The 22,449-nt window shown below is 39.7% G+C and overlaps 1 protein-coding gene across 6 annotated transcripts in view; it reads left to right on the forward strand.

Annotated features, from left to right (window-relative positions):
- The window catches only part of VPS13B (vacuolar protein sorting 13 homolog B), a 360,398-nt gene that overhangs the window by 139,529 nt on the left and 198,420 nt on the right, over positions 1-22,449 (forward strand). For 5 of the 6 annotated variants that reach the window (XR_004427068.1, XR_004427069.1, XM_033155648.1 and 2 more), the window contains exons 21-23: positions 5,088-5,232; positions 11,131-11,261; positions 20,625-20,859. Coding sequence is in view for 4 of the 6 variants with exons in the window: in XM_033155648.1 (XP_033011539.1) it covers positions 5,088-5,232; positions 11,131-11,261; positions 20,625-20,859 (511 nt within the window). In the remaining 2 variants the exon portion in view is untranslated. The remainder of the gene's footprint in view (positions 1-5,087; positions 5,233-11,130; positions 11,262-20,624; positions 20,860-22,449) is intronic. The other variant, XM_033155647.1, reaches the window with a different exon arrangement.

Genomic DNA, 22,449 nt, shown 5'->3' on the forward strand with positions numbered 1-22,449 from the left:
AGTTTATAGACATGGAAGGTTTATTTGTTGATATGAGGACCAGTTAAAATCAGTTCCATACTATTGGTGATTCTGTGGTTCTCAACAACAACACTCCTGCTGTTCTTTATTAAGCTTTGTCTTAGGGTCATCCAGAGAGGAGGAAGAAGCTTCATGTCACAAAAAGGTCATTCAGGTCCCACTTTTCTGTGTGTGCAATTGGCACACAAACACTCAACCAGTCTGTGTGTAGATAATCTGCACAATAGTGTTGAAGGACTATGGCCCACTTCAGATGTTAGGTACTCCAGTCAACAAACCATTAGGTAATAGTTTCAGTCTCTTGTCTGAGAGCCAACAATGGTTACATTGGTTCAGACATCATTGTAAACCATACATGTGAGTGAGACCCAGGGTGTGAGCTCTATAGAAGAGGGATCTGTGCCAAAAATGTGTCAGACATTTGCCCTACTTCCCCTTAAGACAATTCCAGTGCTACACAAGTGTTCTATCAGTGGGAATTGGTAGTAATGGTGGACTTGGCTCCTCAGCTCCAACTTGAGGCACCAAATAAAAATGTAAAAATATGCAATTTTGTTCTAAAATAAATGCTAATTTGTGCTCTGGTGGATGTTGTACAAAGGATATGTGCAGAATCAAAACAGAAAACGTGAAAAACTGTTCTTATAATAAATATACTATTGGATATTTTGCCACTTCTTTATTGCTGTTTACTTTGCTATTAGTTAGGTGAGTCACCCAATTATATTCTCTCCCCCCCCCCATTTATATTCCATCTTCCTTCTATAGAACTCAGAGTGGTATAAATAGGATTTCTTTTTGGTCTCCCATTGACCAAACCAGTCCTGCTTAGCATTTACAAAGTTGCTGTATCATGTGTCTTCAGATCATGTCCATTATAGTGGCTGAGTCTAGATTTTTAATGTAAAAAACCCCGTAAATTGCCTTTGAAGAAAATGTAGCATCAGTAACTGCAGCTTGATAGTTGGCACGCATCCATTTCTTTGTATACCAGGAAATGGCTGTGACTTTATATTGAAAAGTATAAGGTTTTATTTTTATTTTTATTGTTGTGTGACTCTCTTTTATTGCCGTCATGCCAGTTCCAAAGTGGTAATGTAATAAAGGTAACAGTGTATTATTCTATGTAAGTAGAACTGTTTTTGAAATATGGAGCTATTCATTATATTTTGCTCAGTTGTAGTAGCCTCCAGTGGAAAAGTGTTTCCAATAATGATGTTGAATAAGTAAGCTGAAATCTCACTTCTTTCATTGCTTTTGTTTTTATTCAGTTCATTTTGGATTTCAGAAATAGTGCACCAGTCTTTGTTATTTTAATCATGTGCAACTATTCATTCTACATGCATTGTTTTTCATCTGTTAATTTTTGCCTGCTGTAATTGTTACCTCTGTTTTACATACATTATAAAATGAAAGAATAATAAAAAATACAAAAAAGAAATAATGCACTAGTAAAACACACTATTGTTCAGGAGCCTAATTCAATTCTCTCCTTTCTGGGGAACAAAATAGCATAAATCCGTCATCACAACCCTTTCTGAGCCATGAAATTAGGTTTTTTTTTCATGTGGGTCATACATCCTTAGCATTCCAGAGATGAGAATTTGAAATTTTTAATACTTCATACACAGTGCCATGGCCCAGATGTTTTCAGAGCCCTAAAAATAACTGAGCACTTCTTTTAAATGATGCATTCTTTCAGAAAGCTCATGTGGCTTATTGAAGCAGAATGTTGTGACTGAGTCAGTCCAAAGTGCACATGCCAGATCTTCCTGTGTCCTCTGGCTTTTCCTTTCCTTTTGCTTCACAGCTCCTGTTGTTGAATTCAGAAACTTGGAGAATTTTAAAAACAGTTTGTGGTGTGGTGAGGAGAGCTGCTGAAGAAAACAAACACATGCTAAAACCATTGCGTGCTTCCTCTCCTTTTCACATTGTGTTATTGGCTTGCCAGAATAGCAGTCTTAATATGTTTGTGTTTCAATGTGGATTTAGATTTTGTTTTATGTGCCTTTGAGTCATCACCCCCCCCCCCCAATTTCAGGTTCTGATCCTAAAGTTTCTGCATGGAACTAAATCAGGGACAGGCCACCTATGAAGTAGGGTGAAGCAGCTGCCTCAGGCAACACCCATGTGGTTCCCACCCCCAGCCTGCTGCCTCCACCACTGGTGGAGAAGTGGCACTGGCATCAGCACTGATTTCCGGAGAGAACTTGCCAAAATTTTGCAAGATCTCACAGAGCGTGAGAGATCACGTAAGATCTCGCTGGTGCCGCTTCTCTGTGGTTGGTGCTGTTGGCAGAGGAGAGGGCAGAGGTGGCTACGCGGCAGAGTAGGGACAGTAGCCTACTTTGCATTTTGCCTGATGCAGCAAAATGGGATGTGCCATCCCTTAAGTAAGTGCCATTTATTCCACCTGATCTTGCTCTGTTCACATTCAATGGTCTTGTTGCAAAATTACTAATTTCTTTTACAGAAAAGAGGCATGTAAAAGTAGGTGGACTAAAAAGACTCAACTATTTATTGGTATTGAAAAACGGAATTGTCGCTGAAGCAACTGCTAGGCAACTGTTGGTATAGCGTATATTTTGTTCAAAGGACACTAGCAGCCTCGTACTTGGTGTTGCTAGGGGATTCTAAGAAACAAAAAAAAAGTTTTGAAATCAGATTGCCCTGCCATCTTGATGCGAAATATGGATCCTAATCTAGTTCACTTGATCCTGTGAAGTAGATCAGGATCTACTTTGGGTGTTTGTCTGGCAGTTTTATGTGATGCAACTAACCAAAGAGGTGACAAAATTTAAACAGTATCTTAAAATTTAAAATGAAACCCTATTGATCATATCAGTGAATTGAGTTGTTAAGTATGTAGGACATTTCTGTTATCAATTAAATGTATATCAATACACTTGTGTATGTTCATATGTTTATCAATTATTGTCAGATACATCATTTTCAAAATTAGCAGGAACTTTGGTGTGGATCTTTTTATTTGCCTCATGCAAATTGTCCTATTACCTCCTCATAATGCAGAACAATTCTGTTTGTCGTATTTTCTCATTATTAAGCAGTTTTCTAGAGATAGTTGGCATAATTAGCATAGTTATAGAGTTATATTGAATAATTGAAATCTTTAATTCTCATAAATGCATTCCAGTTGCTTAGTTTTCTGTTAACTGGTGAGTGATTTCTTCTTCTTCTAATGTTAAGGTGGCTGTGCAGAAGTGATAGAGATAACAAATCAATGTTGTATCACTTGCATAAGAATCCTTCTCATGTTCTCCAGCTGTGGTGCAGTTGTCATTTGCTATTTTTTCCAACTGCAATTTCCTTGCTGGTTTGTGGCTAAAACCCAACATCTTGATCATTTTCCACCCAGTTTAAGATTGATCTTACATTTACTTTATAGTTACAGCCAGCAGTGCCAAAAAGCTGGCAAAATTGTATTGGGTGTCATCAGCTTCAGCTTCAAGCCTGAGTGCAGTGAGCAAAGATGAAACAGCTGTTTCATTGTCCAGATCAGCACCCAGTACATGGCCATAATTTTTTCCATCTTTCTCTGGCTGTGATCATTTTTATTTCTCCCTCATTTCAAATAGCATAGTGTACAATATTTACCCTTCTCTACTGTTATACCAAACTGACTATATTGTCAAGCCATATTTTTGCATCAAACTAGTTGTACTGTCTCCAACTTTTGTTTTGCCAGGTTTTCAGCTTTCTTTTATATTTGACATAATAGCATCTTGGCAACAGTATGGTCAGTAGTTGGGAGGGAAATGTCTTGTTTCATACTTCTTTTTAAGTTGTATGTTGTATGTTGTTGATTTAAGAATTGTAACTCAGAATTAAAATGACATGTAGCAATCCTATCTTCTGTATATTAGCATCCAATCATAGAATTAGGAGCTAGTGGGAAGCAGACAGTAGGAATAAATTAACATCTCTCCAAATGGAGGGATGTACAATGTTGAGTTCCCCAAGGATCAGTATTGGGAACTGTGCTTTTTAACTTGTTCACAAATGATCTAGAGTTAGGGGTGAGCATGAGGTGGCCAGGTTTGCTGATGATACTAAATTGTTCAGGGTCATTAGAACAAAAAGAGATTGTGAAAAGATCTAAAAGGATTTCTCCAAATGAGTGGTAATGAGAGAATGAGTGGTAAAATGGCAAATTCAATTCAATGTAAACAAGTGTAAAGTGATGTGTGTTGGGGCAAAAAATAATAATCTTAATTTCACATTTTACATTTATGCTAGTGGGGTTTGAATTGGCAGTGACTGAACAAGAATGAGAGCTTGGGATCATAGTGAGTATCTTGAGGAAGATAGTGATCCTGTGTTTGGCAGCTGTAAAAAAGGAAAATTTTGTGCTAGGGATTATTAGTAAAGTTTTTCTTTCTCTCTCATAATGTTAGAACATCCAGTGAATATGAATGCTGGAAGATTCAGGACAGATAAAAGAAAGTATGGGAAAGTTAAACTGTGGGACTTGCTCAGATAGCTTCCATCTTGAATGGCTGTACAAGTGCATTAGATAAACACATGGATAAACACTGTTTATCTGCGAGCCTGTAGGCTTGCACATTTGCACTAAGCCATGGTTTGTCTTAGCATTATGTGCAAACCAGGTTTCTGACTCCCATAGCTGTAACTCTGCTCTACAATATAAGGATAATAAGGATTTGCTTTGGGACAAATTCTTAGACCGGCATCCAAAGCAACTGTGGGGCCACCAAAACGGTTGACAATGACAAACATTACGATGATGTGTAATGTTAGGGCTCTTTCAGTGGAAACTTAGTAAAAGCTTGTTTTCTATAATTGTTAGGAAGAACAAATAGAGTGGAGTTGTATACAAGAATGTGACTATTAAAGCTTTTCATCATTCCATTTTCACAATTTGCTTTGGCATTCTATATGCTTTAGTTATTAAGTCAAGGCTTTTTCCTAGGAACTTGTGGTGATAAAAGTACTGCTTATAGTGCCCTTCCTATGATATGAAGTATCTTTTCCTATGTACTGTTCATAGTTTCTGAATAAGTCACTGTACTTTTCTTCTTTTCTAGCAGTCTGGATCTGTTTCTCTGGGGACACCAGTGACTAGGAAAAAAGAGGATGAGGTATCAGTTGGAAGTATGCCTTTGGCTAAACAGCAATCAAATCAGGCCTCTGAATATGCCAGCAGCCCTGTCAAAACAAAAACTGTAACAGGTATGTTTTGTTTTCAGTTAAATCAACCCATTCTCCAGGAACTCCCCCCCCCCAACATGTGTACATTCCTGCAGGGTCAGGTGTACATATCGGGACACATTTCTGCAGTTAATGTAGGAAGCTTCATATACAATTTCTAGAGTTTTAATGGATATATTTTCAGTTCAGTTCTACAATGTTAGATGGCATTTTCTAACTTTAATCCCAAATTATTATTTTTATAGTACTTCATTTTAATACATTATTGGGTCAGCTCAAGTTTCCTGGCCTCTCCAAAAAGATAGCTGTTCAGGGAATGCTTTAGTGAACATAGTGTATCTTAGTTGTCCAATGCATAAACAAGGCACAGTGTGGTATTATGGCAAAGAGTGCTGTGTTTGGTTGCAAGAAACTTGAGTTAAAATCCACACTTTGCACTGAGGCTTGCAAGATGGTTTTTTTTTTTTTGCAAGTGTAGATGGAGATAACATATTGTAAATAATAGGTCACCTGGTACATAATGCAGGAGAGTTATTGCATGCCATGCTTTGGGGCTTCTTGGAGGCACCTCTGGGAAATGGGATGCTGGACTAGGTAGACCTTTGGTCTGAAGCAACAGGGCTGCTTTGTTTCCTTTCCATTTACATTAACATCCCTTGCAGTGGAGGCTTCTCTGTTGGGTGAAGTGGAGCATAGCCCACCTGAGATTCTGAGCCACCCCAAACTCCAAAGCCATAGTCCAGTCTTTCTCCTGTCTCCCACAATCATTATTAATGCGTTTTCTACTGATTTAAAGGCTTCCTATATACTTTTGCCCATCTCCTCTGCTTCGTCAGTCAAAACAATCACCACCAGCTGGATCCATCCCTTCTCCAGCAGTTCTCTCCCACAGAAATGACTTCAGTAGGCCAGTTGATTCTTTTGATGCTACTTAAGGAGTGGTCAGTGACTTGATTTTTCTTAATTCTCAAGAACAGTCGCAGAGAACCAAAGTGTTGATGGCTGCATTAGAGGAAGGGAGTGCCCTGGGTTTTATGCCCTGCTGCTGTACTTTAGCACAGCTGAGGGTTTGGCCACTCATCTCTATTAATTCAGCTATGAAAAGAAAAGGCCACAACAAGTGTCTTTAATTTGCTGTCTCATCTTTTGAAGAAAAGCTGTATCTTAAATCAACCCTTGAGATGGATGGAATCAGTTTCTAATTATTTAATGAAATTAATATTTGCTCATGAAGAAGGAAACTTTTCTTGGTGGGACTGATACATTTAAAAAAACATTTCCGTTATAATAACATACTTTCTTTTACCAGCTCAACTTAAATCTGTTTCTTTTTCTGTTAATTGGATCTTTAGTTTTATTGTAAAATAATTCTGTGGAACTGAAACTTGCAATTAATGAACAGCATATGGTAGGTTTTATTCTCTTAGGAGATTGTTTGGTTTGATAGCTGTTAGGCTTTATTATAATTTTTTGGACTGTTTGCATTTGTTGATTTAAAAGTCTGCTGCTACCTATCAAACCTTAAAATTAAGGTAGCAAATATTTTTGGAGCCCGTTTTTATGCATGCTAACTTGAAAGCCCCAGAGAGTTCAATGGGGAAATATTCCCAAGTGAGTGGGCATAAATTGCAGCCTTAATTTCACAAAAATGGTATATTTTAGAATTTTTTTAGTGATTAACAAAAGTCCTGTGCACTGTCTTAAAAGTGCTTTATGACTTTCAGTTACAACCTGAGTCTTAGGGAGTTGTCTTGAGAACTGCTAGAAACTGATGTTGTTGTGATGGCAACTTTGGTCGCAGCTGGTATATAGCTTAAACTCCTGTTCTTTGATTCTAGTAGTTTGGGAAGTAATGGCAACTGAAACCTTGTTAGAAATAAAGGGTGGGAAAATATGATTTACTCGGGAAATAATAATAAAAAGCCCAATGTTTTACAAACACACAGAGACACACAGCTCTTGCCCTTGCTCTCAAAATAAATGGCCTTGTCTCTTCTGAATTCCCAATAATTTTCTCAGCTGACATTTTCTTTTCCCTCTGCTGTTTGGAGACAAACAAAGGTTATGTCATCTTGAGGTCAAGACTTGCCACTTTGAAAATATTCCCTAGTTCTGTGTTTCCATTACTGAGCATTCAGCAGAGAGCATTCCATCCAGACATATATCACTTTTTTAATATGGTAGAGCTTTTTATAAGTTCAGCTAAAGTTTTTGTGCCTGTAAACTATTTTTATTGTTTGATCAGTATACAATAAGAGTTGAACATTTTCACAAAGAGGTGTTCTAACAAAATGACCCACTATAGTCCTTAGGTATCTTCACTTACTTTGAGCTTTTAGCAATGTGATTTCTCAGAATGAAAAATGTATAGGGATAAGAAAAAGGGAAACTACTTCCCTTCATTTCAAGAGATACTAGAAATGACCACCACCTCCAGTATGCAGTTTTCAGTCCATGGCTAGAATTTGTCAGTGGCTGAACAGAATATGTGAATTCTTATCTTCTTTTTTATTTTGTTGGACTTCTGCCATCCTTCTCCATTGGCCATGCTGGCTGGGGCTGATGGGGTTTGTAATCCAGTATCTACAAGCATCATGTTGGCTATTCCTTGGATTAGAAAATTGGCTAGAGAGAGGGACCCTTTAACTCTTTCCCTTGCCTGCTCTGCCCTGATTCCTTTAGTGTGCACGAGGACATCCTAACTGGCAGCTATTTGAGGAAATCCAAAAAGTGCTGCCGGCAATTTAATCTCCATATCTTATGTAGCATTAACTATGTGCTATCACGGTCATGAGGGAATAAAACGTGGACACTTTAGGAGGCTAATTAGATGGTGAGACTTTTATAGTCTTTCTGCAACACTTAGTGGGGTTTGAGGTGTCTTAGAGTATGGTGTATAAGTGCATGAGTTAAGTCTGAGCCCTGAAAGTGACATGTTCAGTCCAGCTCTGACTGAAGGAGGCAGTGATACATGGAAATAATTCAAAGTTTCATCCATGCTTTGTAATGTGATATTTAATGTGATTTTTCTGTACAATAAAATTTATTCATGATAAAATTGCATTGTTATGTGAAGCTCCTCCTTTAAGGTGTGTGTGTGTGTGTGTGTGTGTGTGTGTATCACAATTGATTTTTACTCCCTCCTCTGTTTCACTTTTGTGAGTGACATTCCCACACCTCCACTTCACCTCTGTGAATAAATCCCACCACCCCTTTCTTTCCTTGCTGAGTTTGTCACAATCTTAAAAGGATTTCACATCCTAATTAAGAGGAAAGCCTAGTTTGTGTTAGGTTTGTTTAACATTGGGGTTGATGTAATACTTAATTGCAGAAGTGAACAGTACATGCAATCCTGTGACCCTCTAGCAACTGAAAGATCCCTAACCATTACATCTGCACCACCTCTTTGAATGGAGGAAGGGTGTTACAGAAATAAATGGAGAGAGGACTAAGAAGTTGGGACAACTGGAGCATTAAAACCAGCTGCAAAATACCCAGAAAATTTGGGGGATTCAATGTTGGGCAGTTGATCCTTCATAATTATTTTTTATTGGTTTTGTTTTGTATAAACTTAGCAAGCAGACATGATTTGAATACAAAACTGGATTCATTCTTAAACTTAAATGGTAAGACTTTGGTAGGCTGTGAAATCTGTTGGCAGAAGGGAAGCACTTAAATTAGTAGATCATACATTTCCGTTTAGTAAACCGAAGGGCTATTGTTTGTGTGTGCCTGCTATGCAGTGGGTGCTTGAACAAGGATGCTTTAGGTGGGTGAAGAATGTTAACTAGACATGAAAGAGTGCAATATTTTTATTTAAATCTGATATTTCCCACAAGATTTGGAGTGGGGGAAGAACTTTTTCCGGTGTATTTTTCACATGCTGGCAGTAATCCATCAAAACAAGACCAACCATGCTGTTTTGTAAAGATTCTGTTTTTGTCCTGCATACTAGTGACCACAAGTTTTTATTCTTATTGATGCAGAGCACATTGTACTGCTTTCTCTTTTGTGTATCAACATCTTCATCCTTGGGAGCTGGTGAAAGGCACCATCAGTGATTAAAAGCAGAAGTATTTCTCTTATACAAAACTTATGCAAAGTAACTTTTAGCAAAGGCAACTTTTACAACTCAATAAAGTATGAAAACCATAAGATGCTTGGTTCAAGGGGGGGGAGGTGTCCCAGAAATTCAAGTACCTTGTCAGGGTTGTTCTGTCAGCAGTTTGCATACATAATAAAATCTATCCATTCACCACAGAAAGTGTCTCGTTTGCTTGCTCCCAAGGCAGTCAGACCGTTCTTGCTGTATTTTCATACATTGTGAAGTCACAGAGCTTATCATACCATCTATTGTTGTCCCTTCCAAGGTTTTCCATAACCATATTATTACAAGTCTGCCATCATCATGAACCCAATCAGCTCCTAACTTTTAAGATCATTTTTTTTTGTCCATCTGAGATGTTTAGCAAAGTCAGCGTGGAAATAGAAAAAGAGCTGGTTTAGTGATTATGTTAATTTCCAAGGACTCTTTCCCCAAAAGTTTGCCACACAAGGGAACTCCCAACAAAGTTAGTAATATGGCAACACTAGCAAATCGGAAACAGGTTTTTATTTATGTAAAATAACTTACATAATTACTGAGGTGTACAGTGGTACCTCTGGTTACATACTTAATTCGTTCCGGATTAAGTACTTTGGCCACCTCATGAGAAGAGAAGACTCCCTGGAAAAGACCCTGATGTTGGGAAAGATGGAGGGCACAAGGAGAAGGGGACGACAAAGGATGAGATGGTTGGACAGTATTCTCGAAGCTACTAACATGAGTTTGGCCAAACTGCGGGAGGCAGTGAAGGATAGGCGTGCCTGGCGTGCTCTGGTCCATGGGGTCACGAAGAGTCGGACACGACTGAACGACTGAACAACAACAACTTACATAATTACTGAGGTGTACAGTGGTACCTCTGGTTACGTACTTAATTCGTTCCGGAGATCCGCTCTTAACCTGAAACTGTTCTTAACCTGAAGCACCACTTTAGCTAATGGGACCTTCCACTGCTGCTGTGCCGCCAGAGCACGATTTCTGTTCTTATCCTGAAGCAAAGTTCTTAACCTGAAGCGTTATTTCTGGGTTAGCGGAGTATGTAACCTGAAGCGTATGTAACCCGAGGTACCACTGTAATGCCAATGATACACAGTTTTTATATAGTTTCCTTTAGTTACGTGGAGATCAATGTTAACTGCTTACTCTCCCAAGCTTGTTCCATGCTGAGAAAGTTACTGGTAAGCAATTGATTTAAACATAGTGCACAATTACTCTGTCATTGTAATTTATGTTGATATTTATTGAAATTTCCTATTGTCTTTTAATCGTTCTTCGATAAAAGATACTTGGAAGATATGTTGTTGTAATTGTAGAGGATTTATAAATGTGATATCCTGCTTTTTATGTGCTTGAAAGAGTGATGCTATTTATAAATAATAAAATAATGAATAAAAAATGCATGTACAGATAGCATCAATTTTTTAAGGAACGTGATATAAATTGAAGAGACTTCCCAGATTTGATAACCAAACTGCTGAATTGCTAATTCAGGTTCTTTGGCACATTCAAAGCTAAAATCTCCCACATATTTGCCAAATGTTTTTGTACTAAATTATTTGACTATAACCACTAGCTATATGAAATGTTGGAATGCTATTGGAATATTTTAAAAATCTGACCTTTCCACAATGCTTGCTCATTTAGTTCAGTTCAACTAAGGCCTGTTGAAACTAATGGAATAAGTTACTTCTGATTAATTAGAGTTACATAGGTTTCAGTAGAACTTGTGGTGACTAACTTTGGTTAGATCATGCTACTATGCATCAAGTAAAACAAACTAAGTTCTCAAATGTATTCTTCCTTTTATTTTTAAGAATCACGACCTTTATCAATTCCAGTGAAAGCCATGCTGAGCTCATATGAAAGCTGCAGCAGAAGTCCTGAGGAAAAGATGAAAGAATTTATCGGTGTATTGTGGAATGCAGTCAAGCGCCTTACACTTCAGGTAAGATGCTGGGGTGGTGGTGGTGTGAGAGAGAATGCAATATTTGGAATACTTGACACTTTCTAGGATTTTAGCTTATTTTGAAACTCTTTTAAGATAAGTTCCCAGCATTTGTTTATATAAGAAATGATGAAGCCAGTCTTAAGCACTTTAAGCCCCTTTGGTTGAAACAAGAGAAGAGTTTAAGTATGGTCTTCTGCACATTGTCTTGTGTGTGGTCACATGTAGCAATAGCGGTGCATTGACACTGAACTTTCTGCAGTACCTTGTTTGTTTGTATATTTTGCACAATATCTCATGGTCATTTACAAGCAGCAGATTAGTGCTGCTTTTAAGAACTCCCAACATCCAAATATCCAGTTAGACTTCAACCTATGACTATATTTTGATTTAAAAAAGAAATTAAACTTACAGGTTGTTGTGGGAACCAGGCAAACTTTGCTCCAACTCCAGTGTATGGCAGGCATTTACTCCATTACATTTCCTGTTCACTTGTATTTGAAAAGCATAGATTTAATAATAATAATAATAATAATAATAATAATAATAATAATAATAATTTATTTATACCCGCCCTCCCTGGGCTCAGGGTGGCTAACACCAATAAAATTACAATAAAAAGTAAAAGAAAGAAAAAACAGTTAATTAAAATACAGGTTAAAATACAATTTAAAATGCAGCCTCATTTTATTAGTAGCCCATAAATGAAAACCATAAGGGGAGGGAAACATAAGGGTCAGACTGAGTCCAACCCAAAGGCCAGGCGGAACAGCTCCGTCTTGCAGGCCCTGTGGAAAGATGTCAAATCCCGCAGGGCCCTGGTCTCTTGTGACAGAGCGTTCCACCAAGTTGGGGCCAGTACTGAAAAGGCCCTGGCCCTAGTTGAGACCAATCTAACTACCTTGTGGCTTGGCACCTCCAAAGTGTTGTTATTTGTGGATTTCCAACTACTACAGATTGCCTTGCTTATCTATATATACTGGTTGGATGGAATGATATGGACATCTAAGTCATAAGTTCCTCTATTCTCAGCAGAAATTGTTGTCAATTGATAATCCCAAATCCTGTTGGGATTGTTTGTCAGGGAGATTTGAGCTCATGGCACTGGGTGCCTTTTATCATTCATTTCACTTTGAAACTAGCAATGTATTTGTACTTGTGGGCAATAAAGTTATAAATCTAGCTCCTGGTAAAGCAAATTGGTAGTCAGCCTCAGGAATGCATCCCTCCTTAAGCTTAAAATCTAGAAGACAGGATGCATGAGGAAAAAGGAATGGGAGGAGAGAAAAAGCCAGCTCAGGCACCAATTCTTAAAGTTTTGCATTCCTATAGCACAGCTATACAGTTCTGCCTGTGCAGTTTCTGGCTGTCTTGGAAGAGCAACCCCTTCCGCAGAAGAACTCCCTGCCCCACAACCAGATCTATGAGCAAAGCATGTAACAGCATCCAGGCCAGGAGTTCAGGGCTGCTCATGCCACACAATTCTTTCCTCCAACTGCTGACTTGATGCTAATTGGGATCATCAGCACAGGGGGCTTGATAAACTCCTCTTCTCTTATTGATGTTTACAGCAGTTTGTTGTTTTTAATACTGATGTAAGGGACTCCCTTGCTAATCATGTTTCAAGCTAACAGCAGTACTGTCAAAGTGCTTAACTGCAATTGAGGAGGGATTTGCTTGAGGGCAGTGGGATGCAGTTGAGGTGTGTATGAACCCAATGTTCCTGATTTGCTAATCACATTTGCAGTGTGGTTGTGGAGCCAGTGTTGCATCTGCTCTGGTCCTTATTATAATGCCCAAGGTATTTTTTCTATTTGAACAATGGTATAGCATTCTCGGAGTTCCCCCATCACTAAATATAGAACAACAATCTGAGAAAACTTGAAAGCTGCCCTTCTCATTGTAGTCAGCCTGGGCTTATGTGGATGTATTTTGGCAGTATGGTTTGGGGATAGTGATTTACAGGAGAGTGATTTTATAGGATGACAAATATAGACTGAAAAGGAGTCCTGAGTTGTCAACAGACTGTTGTCTTCATAATTTGAAAGCATGAAAGGGTTGTTCTTTGTATTTATAAATAAATACATAAATGCTTAGAACAGAAACACCTGGAAAATTTACTTTGGATCCAAGGCTAGTGTCTGCTTGGCTGTTTTGTTCACAATGGTGTCCAGCATGACAACTCCGTGAACTAGGCTTGTTGTAAGTAGTTATGATGTAATTTTAAAAAATGCTGTTATGCAAGGGCTTTTTTCTATAGCTGCTAACAATTTCAGCATAAACTTTGCAGTGTCTTTTGGCAACTATAGCATGAGGGAGGGAAGTGTTCACTTTGCATGTGTTCCTGGTACTAATGGCTGCTCAACTTATGAAGTAACGTAAACACAATTATTTTTAAATGGTTGTTAATGCTTGATTTCATTGAAAATAACAAGGCTTCCACATTTTGGCATGAGTTAATAATGAGTAATAGTATGTTGAGCACCGACCAAATAACTCCACATTTTTATTAATATGTTTCACATAAATATGCTATTATCAAAATGTTCCTTAAGTGCTTTATAAAATGAATCCTTAGTTACTTGAAAATATTTGAATCAGTATTTTGAGTCAACGTGGTTTGTATTAAATGACATATTGAAAACAAAATGAATTGGAGTTACAGGTGGGTAGCCGTGTTGGTCTGCCATAGTCAAAACAAAATCGAAAATTCTTTCTAGTAGCACCTTAGAGACCAACTGAGTTTATTCCTGGTATGAGCTTTCGTGTGCATGCACACTTCTTCAGATACACTGAAACAGAAGTCACCAGATCCTTAAATATAGGGGGGAGTGGGGAGGGGTATTACTCAGAAGGGTGGTGGGAATGGGTGATAGGCTGATAAGTGTGGAAAACCTGTTGACGACTCTAAACGGCTGCAGTTAGTCTTGCAGGGAAATGCAAGGGGTGAGATGGCTAAAGATGGCTTTGTTATGTATAATGAGATAAGAATCCAATGTCTTTGTTCAAACCAGGTTTCTCCATGGTTTTAAGTTTGGTGATTAGTTGCAATTCAGCCACTTCTCTTTCCAGTCTATTTCTGAAATTTCTTTGTATTAAGACAGCTACTTTGAGATCTTTTATAGAATGTCCTGGGAGATTGAAGTGTTCTCCTACTGGTTTCTCTGTCTTGTGATTCCTGATATCAGATTTATGTCCATTTATCCTTTGGCGTAGGGTTTGGCCTGTTTGTCCAATATAGAGAGCTGAAGGGCACTGTTGGAGTTGGAAATATGGTGATGGCGTGGTGAGTGCAGTATGGATGGCTCTTAGCATCAAATGAAAAGATAGCCAGAACTGGTGCTCACAGAGTCCTGTACTCTTAAGTGCTGTTTCCTGAACTGTCCATGTGTGAGTGGAATAGACTGCTGCTCATGCAAAGGGACTTCCCCTTCCCCTCACGCCTTGCAGTGCTCCCCCTACAGCCTTAAAATCAATTCTGAAAGGTTGGGACTCCCTCTTGAGCAGATTTTGGTAGTACACAGGAGGCTGCAGGTGGAAGAAATGAAGGTGAAATTCTGTGGCATAAGCAGAAGTTCACTTGCGCAGTTAGACTCCATCTTAACTGGCTATTCTACACTTTGACAAATTATTCTCTTGGGTTCCCTCACTTGCTTTCTGATTATGTCACAATTCCTACTTCATTTGCACTCATAGTTGTTCTAGTAGAATGTCTAAACCCATGAAGTCAACCTGACAGGGATCTTTGCTGCAGTACAGTATAATATTTCCAAAGGAAACATTCCCATTTCCTCTGTGTGTGTTCATAAGATCACCACAGAAAGCAAAAGCATATGCACAAAATGTGACCTTGGAATCAACTCTTTGCTTCACCCTTTGGCCTCATCCCTTCCTTCTGCCTTGCATTACTTGCTGCTTACCTTGGTCCTTCCATACTTGCGTTCATTGATCTCCAGGCTTTTGAACACCAGTGCTGAATTCTTCTTGTTGGAGTTGCTGAAGATGATGGTGTGGATCATCTTAGGATCTCTTGTGAACATCATCCAACAGCTGGTTGTTGCTAATTTCTAGGCTGTACAGTGTCATAGAATCATAGAATTGTAGAGTCAGAAGAAGACCCCAAGGATCAACTGGTTTAACCCCCTGCAATGCTGGAATCTCAACCAAAGCAGATGGTCATCCAACCTCTGCTTAAAAACATCTAATGAAGGAGAATCCACAACTACCCAATAATACTCCTGGGTCCTCCCCCACCCCTACCCCCCAAAAGCCCCAGCATTGATTTGTTTGAGGCTGGCAGATGCCAGAAAGCTGACACTTAAGGTGTTGGAGTTGATGATGGGGTTGTAGAATAGATTGGAGTGTGGGCGGGGGGAATTGGTCCAAGGACCATGTTCCTTTACAGCCAATCTTCCAGGGGCCATATACCCAGGGGTGGGTGTCCAGAGGCAAAAAAGGGGGGAGGAGTAACAGATGTGGCTCTTACTTTTTCAGTGATGGATGTATTGAAACCACGCACAATTCAGAGGTTTCTATACATACATCTCTCCATCCTGGCAAGTAAAACATATTATCACTGTTGATGGACGCATCCCATCCAGGCAAAGACACTTAAGCAAGAGATGTAGTAGGGCTGATGAGGAGTGTTGTGTAGTCAGAGGGGGTGGAGCCTGGTGAAGGGAGCAGGGCTGGGGCGAGTAGACTGAGGGCCAGACAGGGATCCCTGCAAGGCTGCATTTGGCCCCCAGGTGTGAAGTTTCCCATCCCTGTTATAGATGTTACCTGTCTCCCTCAATCTCACCTCCAGTGTTTCACAAATTTTAAATATTATATTTGTCATAGATTAATATATACAGTAATTACAATTTACAGTGTTTGAGAACATCCCTATTTTACAATACACAATTTAACATTTAAATCGTGTGGACATATGAAGTACAATTCTTAAAAATATGAACTGGTGCAATAATTTTCTGGAAAGATCTTGTTCAAATCTTAGGTGAGAGATGATTCATAAAATTACTGTGTTTTTAATATTTATTCTGTTTATAATATTCTGTTGGGAGCTGCCCAGACTGGCTGGGGCTACCCAGTCAGGTGGGCAGCATACAAATAATAAAATTACTATTATTATAATAAAATTATAAATGAGGACACTTTTACCTCAGACTGTATATGAATTATGGAGACTATAATGCTAGTCTCTTTTGCAGGTTTGGTGTAAAGATTGCTTAGAAAATGTAAGTGAAATATTTTGAAAACGTGCCATATCAATATGGATATTGCCATTTTAATACTATATTGTTCTTTTTTCTAATAGAAAACTAAAACTTCCCTGTTGTGTAACTTAAAATTCTTGTTTGGTTCAATTTGAAGCTATACAACAGGAGAATTTTAGTTTCTTACTAAAGACTGATTTTATTAGTGTGGAAATTGACACATTTTGAGGCATGCATTTTATCAAGAACACAAAAGAAATGCATATTTTGAATGCATATTAGCTGCCCTTTGTTGTTCTGTTATTAGGGAATGTTGCGTAGCAAGCACAATCCTTAACATAATCAAAAAGGAGGTGATTTTGTTTCAAGAATTTGTAATAATTCCTTGTCTTTAACACACAAGTATGTTCGGTATTGGCAAAAGAACACGTTGCTACCAAAACTGAAATACGATCCTTGAAACAGAAAGGATGTTGCCATGGAAAAATGAAGTAACACTCAGTGCAGCTGTGATGCATTAATGAATAGGATATTTTTTTAAAAGATCATTTGTGTTTGGTGTGGCTTAGAGGGTCCCAACCAGATGGTTTCCATGAACAGGATCTGACCCCCAGCTTGAGGACTTCTTACTGGCAGATTACTTCATTTTCTTTCCCTTGGATTGTCAGATCCTTACATTAATGTAAGATTTACTGCTGCAGATTTATATTCAGTTATATAAATCAGTCACATTTCACATTAAATTCACAATTTTAGACACACAGTTTAATAGTTATTTTTAAAGTGTAAAAAGATTTATTTGATAGCTTTAATATAAACTATTGATGTAACTTTAAGAGTACAGGAATTTAAAGATATTTGGATTAAATATATTTTAAGCACTATTTCTATCAATAAAGTGATACATGATACATTCTTGTTTAATCAAACAACTAATAATTTTTTAGAAGTACTCTTCCTTTTCTTTTACTCTCTCTCTCTCTCTCTCTCTCTCTCTCTCTGTGCAGAGCACACACAGTTACACATCTGTGGTATCTGAAGAAGTGTGCATGCACACGAAAGCTCATACCAAGAACAAACTTAGTTGGTCTCTAAGGTGCTACTGGAAGGAATTTTTTAATTTTTTACTAGCTGACCCAGCCACGCGTTGCTGCGGCTAATAATGTAGATTGGAAAAGGAAGTATAGTGGGGGAAAAGAGGAAATGTATGGTTTTTATACCTTATTTTGTTGAAGTGTAGGATGTCTGCAGTGTGTTTTGATGTGTAGTTGTTGTCTTTGTGCAGTTTGGAGGTGTTTGTGGTGGGACAGGATATGTTTTATAAAAAATATAAATGAATTCCTATGTCCTTGGGACGGGGTATATTTTCTGAAAAATATAAATGAATTCCTATGTCCTATAAAGAAGAAGAAGAAGAAGAAGAAGAAGAAGAAGAAGAAGAAGAAGAAGAGGAGTTTGAATTTGATATCCCGCTTTTCACTACCCAAAGGAGTCTCAAAGCGGCTAACATTCTCCTTTCCCTTCCTCCCCCACAACAAACACTCTGTGAGGTGAGTGGGGCTGAGAGACTTCAAAGAAGTGTGACTAGCCCAAGGTCACCCAGCAGCTGCATGTGGAGGAGTGTAGACACGAACCTGGTTCCCCAGATTACGAGTCTACCGCTCTTAACCACTACACCACACTGAAACTTAGAGTTCCATTTTAAATAAAAGTACACCTTCTACTCGTGTAAAAACAGCAGGGAGGCCCCATAAATAACCCAGAGATGCATTTTATTTAAAAGGGCACATTCTAGTCATTTAAAATCGTGGTGATTTCCAGACTGTCCGTTGGCCGGACTTAGAAGGCGAGTGGGCCGTATCCAGCCACGGGCCCTAGGTTGTTTACCCCTGGTGTAGCAGGGTAAGGTGTTGCCATGGCGTGCGTTTTTGGGCGGGCTTGTTTCTGTGCATGCGGTGGAGACTTTGTCGGGAGGTGGCGTCGGGTAAAATTTGTCTTTTTGGCCGGCATGGTTGTGGATGTGTGCGAGGTGAGTGCGCCAATTGGGGATGCGTGTTTTTGTGGTGGAGTGGCTCTGTGCAGGCGGCGGAGGAAGCAGCCGAAATCGGGACTTGGGTAAGTTTTGTTTTTCGGCATCCTGGTTGTGGAGGTGGGCGAGGTGAGGGAGGAAATGGTGGCCACGGCTTTTTTCTCCGCTTTTGCTCTTTACAGGCGGTGTTTCCGTTGTTGTAAAGTCGCGGCCTGTGGAGGTGGGCGAGGGGAGGCAGCAACTTGAGGTGGGGCACTTTGCGGGTTACGGTTTGTGTGCCTCGGCTCCGTGACAGTGGATACGTACGAGGTGAGTGCGGCAATTGCGGAGGCATAATTTTGTGGCAGACTGGCTGTGTGGAGGTGACGGAGGAAGCGGCACAAAGTGGGAATGTGGTAAAGTTTTGTTTTTGGCCCTCGGTTCTGCACAGGGAGGGTGGGGACGCAATAAGCTCGCTCTGTGTCAAAGTCGCCTGTGTAGGTGGGCGAGGGTGGGGAGCAACTTGTGGACGGGGGCTTACTGCTTTGCGGTTTGCATGCCTCGACTGTGCACGTGGGCGATGTGAAGTCGGAAATGGCAGACGGCGCTTTGCAGGTCCGGACGGGTCGGGCAATGTCTTAGGGTGATCTGTCTTTCTATTGGCTGCTGGCAGTGCCGGTCAAAAAAGAGGGGGAGGGGCAAGAAACGTGTGCTGTGTGCTATACCTTCAAACATCCACTGGAGGGGGTAATTTTTTTGATGTAAAATCATATTTCTACCTATGAAAGGTGTGGTATATTTGCAATCCAGGTACACAAGATCACTCCCACATACCCATGGAATGTTGTGTCCAAATTCAAAGAGAATTGGTCAAGCGGTTATGGAGCATTACGGCTACATCAAACGACCCATCTTGAATGTTTTTATATATATAGATTTTGTTATATCTTACTAGTTTTTGTGTAAATGGTATATGTAAAAATTTATTTCAAACATTAGTATTATTTCAAGAGGAAGTTACGGTTTGGCAAGTTTATATTTCAACTGGTTTTTTGTCATGTAATTTTCTGCGCATACACACACAGAGAAATCATTGTATTGACTATCTAATCTCATTTTTAAATTATAGGGTTGCATGTGCTTCTATATTATTCAAGTACCTTTACCAACAGCAAATTATAACAATTGGTTACATGTATAGTTTGCCTTTTTTGTGCACAAAGCTACTTAAATTGTGATCTTTTATTCTAAATATGATAAATTCAGTTATGCAAATTTTGGATAGTTTTTATTTCATGGGGGGCAAAGGAGAACTATATTTGTAATGGCAGATAAGATAAGATGCAGCGAATGAGTAAGGTTTGCATGACTAATAGTACAAGGAAGGAGCATCTGGTCATAATTGAAACCTATGACTATTACATCCTTTTTGGCACACTGTGTGCACACTTTCCCTTCTAAACATGGACAACATGCACACTTTCAGATCTATTTCTTGTGCAATGAAGGCAAGAACCCCCCCCCCCAACATAAACACAAAAGCTAAATTTCCCAAGTTTCTGTGCCAGTTCCATGTACACATAACTGCAGAAGACAAACCGTACTAGTAGTATGTTGTTTTTCGCAATAATTAGCAATATTTGGCGAAATAATGAAAGTTGTACTTTCATTACATTTGTTGACAACGATGCAGGCTCAAACTACAAAGAAAACAAAAAGTAGCAATATATGAGCTACTAGTCAAATCTGAAGCCTTAGCTAGTGCTAACAAAAGGTAATAAATGGCAAACGGAGCAGGATTTTCTTTCTCTCTCTCAAGTTCACTTTTCAAATCAATCACCTCTCTTGGAAAGAGGTGTGGAAAGGTAGATATATATTCAGCTTTTTGTACAAACGGTTTTCTGAACAAGTTTATAGGCTAAAAAGACACCTCTTTAGGTGTGACTTTTTTCTAAAAGATTTCCAAAATACAAACCACCTGCAGCTTTTGGGCCTTCACTTGAAATTCAGTTGATAAGTTGTAGAAATATTTTTAGCTGATTTTGATTCTTGCTATTGTGTGATGCTTACATACAGTAAACACATCTTAAGGTCTGTTTATGAGATTCCTTTCATGGATTTGTTTTTGTTTTTCAGCTTGAAGTTCAGTCCTGCTGTGTGTTCATTCCAAATGACAGCCTGCCGTCTCCTAGTACAATTGTGTCTGGAGATATTCCTGGGACAGTCCGCAGTTGGTATCATGGGCAGGCTAGCATGCCTGGAACTCTTATTCTTTGCTTACCTCAGATAAAGGTTATGAGTGCTGGCCACAAGTACATGGAGCCTTTGCAAGAAATTCCCTTTGTTGTGCAAAGACCAGTTCTCGAAGAAGGTAGAGTATAACATATTCTAAAAGAGAAAAGTTCATTCTATGGTCATCATTTTCCCTGTGTACATTTTCAATGTGATGAAACCTTTATGTTGAAAAATGTCCTTCAAAATGCTTACATACTACAAAATTTCTTTATTTTGTGATTTTGCTCCTGAAATTGTGTTACTTGATCTTCTCACTTCTCAATCTTTAATATTTTTGAAGGCCATCGTTCTTTCTATTGCTGTGGTTAAGTTGCCAGTAAAATCCAGGCTTATCTTGTTTATAGCAACTATTTATTTATTTATTCATTCATTCATTCTCTTCCTCTTGCAAACTTTTCCCATCAGACTCATTTGTTTAATATTTGATCATCTTGTACCCTCTTTTATAGTTATCTTAACTCGATGTTCCTTTTAGTGATACAATTTGAATGATTCTCTTGAAACCCTTCATGAATGAGGTGGTTGCTGTTGAGAGCTCCACTTTGTTGACTTTTCATAGCTTGAGGATGTGCTGTTCTGTTACATGTGCTTGACTTCTTTTCATTGGCTTGAAATGCCCTTCTAAGATGCATTGAATCTCTTCGTAGAAAATGTAAAGCTTGTTCCTTATTATCTTTCTACTGCTGGCAGCCCCCCCCCATGCATGGAGGGGTTTTGTTCTGAGGAACTGTACATGCTCGTGAAATCAAGTATAATCAGAGGCGTAGCGTGAGGGGTGCTGGGGGGGCCAGTGGCACCGGGCGCAAAATCTGGGGGGGCGCGCTCGCACCGACGACGACGACCCCCTCGGCACCTGCCTCCCATGATAGAGGCGCCCTTCTCTTCCCCTACCGCACCTGACGCCGCTGCTGAGGCGTTTGCCGGCCGACGGCAGCCGCGGGGAGCCTCCGCGGCGCCTTCTCCGCAGCAGCAGGAGGCGGCAAACGGGGGCGCAGGTCGCCGCCGTCGCTGCCGCCATATGCAAAGGCCGAAGACGTCGGCGGCCTCTCGCGCCGGTCTCGCCGGTCGCGGCCGGCTTTGGGGAGGCTCCGCCTCCGGCTCCTCCCCGCGCCCGCCCAAAGGCAGGCCTCGCCGCCGCCGAGAGAAGCACAGGGGCGCTGGGGGGCAGGCCGAGTGGGGTGGCTCAGAGGGGGGAAGGAAAGAGGGACTGGTTCCTCCGTATCAGGAGGAGAGCTGATCTGTCTCTCTCTCTTTCTTTCTCTCTCTCTTTCTCTCTCTTTTTTTTTCTTTTTTCTTTCTTCTCTCTCTTCTTTCTTTCTCTCTCTCTTTCTCTCTCTTCTTTCTTCTTTCTTTTTCTTTCTCTCTCTCTCTCTCTCTCTCTCACCAGCCCCCTCTCCCTTTTATCCCTCCCTCCATCTCTGCCCTCTCTCTCTCTCTCTCTCTCTCTTTCTTTCTTTCTTTTTTTTCTTTCTTTCTTTCTTTCTTCTTTCCATCTCTGCCTATCTTGCTCTCGCTCTCTTTCTGTCTCTACCGCTTTCTTTCTCTCTCTCTCTCTCTCTCTCTCTCTCTCTCTCTCTCTTCTATCTGTACCTCTCTTTCTTTCTTTCATCTCCACCTCTACCTTTCTTTCTTTCTGTCTGTCTTTCTTTCTGTCTTTCTCTCCCTT

Source organism: Lacerta agilis, chromosome 7 (genome assembly GCF_009819535.1).
Source record: "Lacerta agilis isolate rLacAgi1 chromosome 7, rLacAgi1.pri, whole genome shotgun sequence".
In the NCBI taxonomy this organism is placed as follows: domain Eukaryota; kingdom Metazoa; phylum Chordata; class Lepidosauria; order Squamata; family Lacertidae; genus Lacerta; species Lacerta agilis.